The sequence below is a fragment of the Jatropha curcas genome, chromosome 4 (assembly GCF_041381405.1).
Source record: "Jatropha curcas cultivar XTBG-Jc1 chromosome 4, XTBG_Jcur_1.0, whole genome shotgun sequence".
Classification (NCBI taxonomy): Eukaryota; Viridiplantae; Streptophyta; class Magnoliopsida; order Malpighiales; family Euphorbiaceae; genus Jatropha; species Jatropha curcas.
This window is the reverse complement of record NC_143154.1, coordinates 16,643,935-16,650,363: the sequence shown is the minus strand read 5'-3', so window position 1 is coordinate 16,650,363 and position 6,429 is coordinate 16,643,935. Positions and strand designations below refer to the sequence as shown.

The 6,429-nt window shown below is 32.4% G+C and overlaps 1 protein-coding gene across 1 annotated transcript; it reads left to right on the top strand.

The window, feature by feature from the left end:
• The first annotated feature begins 780 nt into the window (after positions 1-780).
• On the top strand, positions 781-5,886 carry LOC105645479 (DNAJ heat shock N-terminal domain-containing protein). The gene is made up of 9 exons (XM_012231083.4): positions 781-1,060; positions 1,213-1,341; positions 1,446-1,575; positions 1,986-2,106; positions 2,251-2,332; positions 2,924-2,977; positions 3,213-3,251; positions 4,274-4,373; positions 5,623-5,886. The coding sequence occupies exons 1-9, from the start codon at positions 860-862 to the stop codon at positions 5,751-5,753; spliced, it is 987 nt and encodes a 328-aa protein (XP_012086473.1). The 5' UTR covers positions 781-859; the 3' UTR covers positions 5,754-5,886.
• The last annotated feature ends 543 nt before the right edge of the window (positions 5,887-6,429 follow it).

Sequence of the window (6,429 nt, the reverse complement as noted above, 5' to 3'; positions counted from 1 at the left end):
TGCTTCTACATTAATTTCCAATTCAAAATAACAATGAACTTTTTCAGATCATATATATATATATATATATATATATCATTACAATAACAGCTATGTGCTATATATAGCCTTCATGTGAATAAAACTTCATATTTTTACTGCCCTTAAATACTTATACGATGACGTTTAGGGCTATTCATTTACTGGGAAAATGCCCATAGGCCTAGACTTTTCTATCATCAACCCAATAACCTAATTTTCAATTTGTTTTCTCAGGACAAAGAGAAATGAGGCCTATAATTAATAGTTCTAGTAATAGTACAAGTAATAAGTATTTTTCACGGTGTTGCCAATACAATCAATAAATATAAAATAGCTTCATAATGGTTTCTCCTAAAACAATTAAAGGACAATATTATATTTCTACCAAAACCTTAAAGTGGTTTTTTTTCCAAAAAGGTGGTTTCCAGATCATAATAAGTCATTCAACACTGCCCTTTGAATAATTTATATAATATGAATTTCATAATTTACATTATTGATTGAACAAAATATAATCAATATTTTACTTACATCAGTATCATTGGCTTCACCAAATTGCATCGGTGGTAATAAAATAAAATAATTAGTTATCCTTCTAAAAAAATTTAGTTATTAGTTAATGAATTAATAATAGAAAAGTTGAGAAGATTCGTCCCAACGCAAGGCTCTGAATTTGCCATGTCAGCATTTCTGACTTCCACGCCAAAATTTCTCCCTCCTCAAAATTTTAAAATATCCGGAAATTTAAAAAAGAAAAACAAAAATCGAAGAGGCTGATAAAAGGAGAACTATCTTGCATTACACGATTCGATTGGGCAGCAGCAGCAACAAGTAATTGATGGCACAATTGCGTTCTACAGTATGCACAGACGGTCTTAAAATTTGGAGTCCATGGTTGAGAGTGGGTGGTTCAACCCAACCAAAGAGCGTCACAAGTTGGTGTTGGAAGCGAAGATCACCTTCTCATGCCTTTCGCAGACTAAGGGTTGCAACCGATGATTCGCCTGTTGCCGATGACTATTATGCTGTTCTTGGTCTGGTAATCATTTATTTCATAATAATAATGTTCAGTTTGTCCGTAAACGTAAAAAAGTAGACAAAATTGATATTTTAGTTGAAAATTTCTGCTAAAATCGATAAAAAAAGGTTCAATTCGCCTTGATCTTTTTATTTATACTGATTGTTGAACAGCTTCCAGATGCTACGCCAGAGCAGATTAAGAAAGCATATTATAATTGCATGAAAGAATGTCATCCAGATTTGAGTGGAAATGATCCCCAAACTAATAATTTCTGCATGTTCATTAATGAAGTCTATGCTGTGAGTTTTTTTATTTCATTTCTAATCCAAACTCTTATTTTATTATGTTACTAATTTCTTGTATTTTAAACTAATTTGTTATGTGTGATATAATTGCATTGCAGGTTTTAAGTGATCCTGTGCAGCGCATGGTTTATGATGAAATTCATGGCTATGCTTTGACGGCAATTAATCCTTTCTTGGATGATTCCGCTCCAAGGGATCTTGCATTTGTCGATGAGTTTAGCTGCATAGGTCTCTTTTTTAATTCTAGAAACTATTTTTTAAAATTTTTGCTAAACTAAGCTTGAAGTTGTTCACATGGCTAGTTAAAAAATTAAGCTTGATTTGTTTATTTATTTATTTATTTTTTGTTACACACTGGAAAAATTATCATGATAAAATATTTTATGTGAATATCACACAACTTTGGACCTGGTAATACAAGTCAACCAAAAACAGTTAACGCATTTAGCTTGCCAAGCTTGTAAATTCGGGTCTATTTTTGTCTACGATTAGGTCGGTGGTGGAATTTGAAAACCTTTTTGAAATTACCAAAATAAAGAGTTCCTTTGAAAATATTAAAGTTGAATCTTTTTTATTTTTAATAATTAGCCCTAATAATTAAACTTCAGAACACTCTTATTTATATATATCTACTGCAGGCTGCAAGAATTGTTGCAATGTGGCCCCAGATGTATTTGGACTTGAGGAAGACTTTGGAAGAGCTAGAGTCTACAGCCAGTGTGGAAACACTGAATTAGTGCAACAGGCAATTGAAAGTTGGTATATTTCATAGATATCCTTTGATATGCTCTCTTAACTGGATTGGAAATATTTTTCATCTTCAAACACTTGATTGCAAAAAATGCGGATTTAGGTATTTAAATAAAAGATTTATATACTAATCTGTAAGTTCTTGTCCTTCAGCCCAGTTGATTGTATCCATTGGACTTCTGCAGCACAACTATCTTTGCTTGAGGATGAAATGCGCAGAGTAGAAAGAGTAAATGTAAGGAACACTTTTTACACGCTTTCAACTTCTCACTCTAATAATATTGTGTTCTTATTTTTATATTTCTTTAAGGGAAAAAAAAAAACTCTTACTTGAAAGTTCTTAGTCCTAAGAACAATAGATGCGTGGATAGGATCTCAAGGCATGTTGGTGTCTACTGAGTGTAACACATGGGAACTTGACCAGTTATCTGAGTCTGCAGAGTGGCAGTGATGGTGACTTATCTGTCAACTTTTCCACTGTCACCCAAACAAACCAAACTCTGCCTGATGTAAAGTTGCTAGAGTACAATTAGTCTCTGGATTTGAAATCACTGCTTATATACCTGTTATTAGCCATAATTCACAAGATGATACTATTAATAGGGATAAAATTTTATATTTAGTCATTCTTTTTCCAGCTTTAAATAGGAAAATAATGACAGAAATAACATGATATGCGGCAGGCTCGACTAGTAATTTGTTGATGTTGAATACTGCAGAAATTCCGTTTAATTTCTGTACATATAGCAACTTTCTCTTTTATGGTACTTGTGTTTCACTTTTCCATCTCAATGGCTGAAACGTAGGTGTTATGAATGATGATCAGGTTGCACTGATGCTTTCAGGAATGGGATCCAGGTCAGTAGACGTTTTCAGAATGGTAAGAGTTAGCAACATTGACTGTATTTTTACTTTTCATTATTGATTTTGTTGATGCATTTTCCTGTTCAGAATTTCTCATGATGTTGCATTCTGCTTTTCTTAATATCTTATTGCTTAGCAGAGAGAATCAGTCTTATTGATGGAATGAAAAGAAGTCCTCCCATTAACACATAAAAGTTATTTCATTTTACCATTATTCTCACATACTGATTTTACACTTCTTGTGTGGTCAGGCAAGTTCTCGATGGGAGAAAAGGCAAGCAAAAGTCTTGGTAGGATTTCATATCTTTGTTTAGGGTATATTTCACATTTCGTCACTCAAATGAGTTTAATTTGTTATCAAAACTAGAATTTGCTCCAATTTTGTCACTCTAATTTTAGTTCCATATGCTTTTTGGTCCTTATTGCTGTAATTCTGTCAATCCCATTGCCAAACAGTGACTAAATTATATTATTGAATATTGTCATTGTTGGATTTGAATAAGAACAAGTTACAAAGTTTTTAATTTAAATCTAAAATTAGGCTGTAACGTTATATATCCATTGAATATGGTAGAGGATTGACTAAATTGCACCAACAGTGAATAAATTTTAGAGGTAACTAAAGTTGTTTGGAAAATGAAATTTACTGACCAACCTGAACTCAAGCCTAAGTTGAATTGTTTAATTGGACCCCTTTGGTTATTTTTATTTCCTGCAAACATTGCATGTATATTTGCTTGGAATCTCAAATGCTCATTTAGAAAATGGTACACCATAAACTTGCATCCGAAAGTCTCTAACAAATACCTGGAAAATGGAACGTGTTCCTTGTATTTTATTTGCATTCAATTCAGCCTCCAAATTCTTTGCAATTGAATGATTTATATATTCTTATTTGATTTTTAAATTTATAATTATTAGAAATCGTCGAGAATGGTTCTTTCTCAGTTTTATTGATCAAGTGATAGATCCCTTGAAAGTACAATAAAGACTCTTAATTTCTATAGTAATTGGACTCCAACGCAGAGATTTCTACTAATGTAGATCCCTAGATAATAGGAAATAATAATTTGTTCCAAATTTTCATGCAGCTCCTAAATAAACAAACGTTAAAAGATTCTTTTTCTTTACTGTTCTTCTTAGCTTCAGCGTTTGGAAAGCCATCTCTAGTGACTTCCATTTGAAAACTCAAAGCTCGTTAGAGATTGCACCTTTGCACTTGCTGCATTTTCAGTCTGATTAAAGAAAAAAGAAAATCCTGATACTGACTATTTCACTAGACATGTTAAATAAGAATTTCTAATGCCTGCAGGAGAAAGCTAAAATAAGGATGATGAAGCAGAAAGATTCTGATGAAAATGGATCCTACTGGAGTAACACGTGGGACAAGCCAAAGGAGTATACAAATTCAGGTAATTTACGGCTATGATAGAGAGGTGGCAATTTGAGTTGAAAAAACTGTGTTCAATAGTCGTATCAATAACTGAGTTTACCCCTAAACATTTTTAAGTTGATTTAAATAGCCATTTATTGATTTTATGTTTAAGATTGGTCATATTGTGCTACATTTTTCACTATCCAAATTGCAAAACCTACTAAGATAATTAATTTTCTTAGTGGAATTAGTCTTTTGCACTTTGTTTGGAGAGGAGAGAAAGGACAACAGTGGAGGATTGAAAACAAGAGGGGAAAATAATGAAGTATTGCTATTTCATTTTCTTAGTTTTTTTCCACTCTTGTGTTTGGATAGAGGAGGAAAAAGGAGGAAAGAAAGTAGATTCTATTTTCATATTAAATAATGTAATTTTCTCAATTCAACCATTTTTTTCTCTCTCTAACTTAAAAGATTCTAATTTTGTGGGTCTGAGAGGAAAATGGTGCATATTTTCATTCTTTTGATATATTTCTCACATTTAGGAACAACAGGAAAATCCTTTCTCTTGATATTTTTTGCATATATTTTCTTTCCTTGAAAAAAAATCCCTCTTTCTAAACAAAATCTCATTGTCATTGGAGTTCACAGTGTTGGTGCATGATAATGATATTGTCTGTCTTCTTCTTTTCTCAAACCATAGTGATAATTTCATTTGTAACCTTCTAAACAAGAAACTTGTGTACTTCCATCTGTTTGGTTTCCTCTAGTTGATATTCTGTGTCCATCTAAATTTGCGTGCATGCCTCAAATTTAATATGTATGTATAATATATTTATATTGTAAAATATAGAGCAAAGAGAGTTGAGATTCTGTTTATATCCTTCATTCTTATTTATTTATTTATATAAATTTTTGAAAGTTTTATATAATTTACAGTGTTTTAGATGATTAATACAATAATTCAAATCATTAATAGGACCTATTATTAATTTTATTAAAGAGAGCATGTACCAATAGTTATTCAATCCAAGTGAAAAATACACTTGAGCCTTTCATCGAAGGATTCACAAGCCATTAAAATTATTGTCCTTTTTTAAAGAAAATTCAAATTATTACCTTTAGAACAGTGTACTTATTTTTATTGTTTATTTGTATGCAACTCTCTCTCTCTCTCTCTCTCTCTCTCTCTCTCTCTATATATATATATATATATATTAAAACTTAAAGTGTATTTGCTGGCACCTAGTTTAATCTAAAGCCTAGAGTGTTTTGGTTTGTTGTTGCAGACGAGGAAGTGAAAGAGAGAGCTAAGAGGGCGGCAGCAGCAGCTAGAAGATGGAGGGAGTATTCACGAAAGGGTGTCGATAAGCCTCCGACATTGAAACTTCCAGAGACCATCTCCAATAAGGGACAATGATATTTATTCTCCAGCAGATAATAGAACTGTGTAAAATTCATATTGTACAATTCTCACTCATTTTGTACATATGATTAAAAGAATCTCAAGCTGATTATTAAATTTAAAACAATGATATGATTTTACAGTTAAACTAGGTAGTGATTGTAGTGGATATATTACAATTAGGTAGAGGCCCGCACATTATGTGGATAGATAATAATCCGCCCAACTACATAAATATAAAAGTATTTTGGATCATAGTAGAATAACTCTTCTCAACGTTAAGGCCTGTTTGGTAATATAATTTAAAAGAATCGCAAGCCATTAAATTTAAATAATATATGATTTTTACTGCTTCAGAAGTGTCTAGCAAGTCTTTTTCTTTTTATCTTTCCAGATCAATTTGTGTTCCCGAAGACTAAGAATACATTCGCTTTAGTGGCGGGAGTTAGTTAACGATGTGTGGGCCTAAATTTAGCCCATTTAGGCTAAGAGTTTCGGGCCAGTAAGCAGCAATTAGCCATGGGAAGGAGGCATGTCATAACTGGTGCTTTAATTGCAGGCTAAGAGTTTCGGTTTTTGGGCCTAGGGCCAGTAAGCAGCAATTAGCCATGGGAAGGAGGCATGTCATAACTGGTGCTTTAATTGCAGTTGTTTTTGAATTTCGAAAGGTGACTCCTCATGTGCTGTGGCA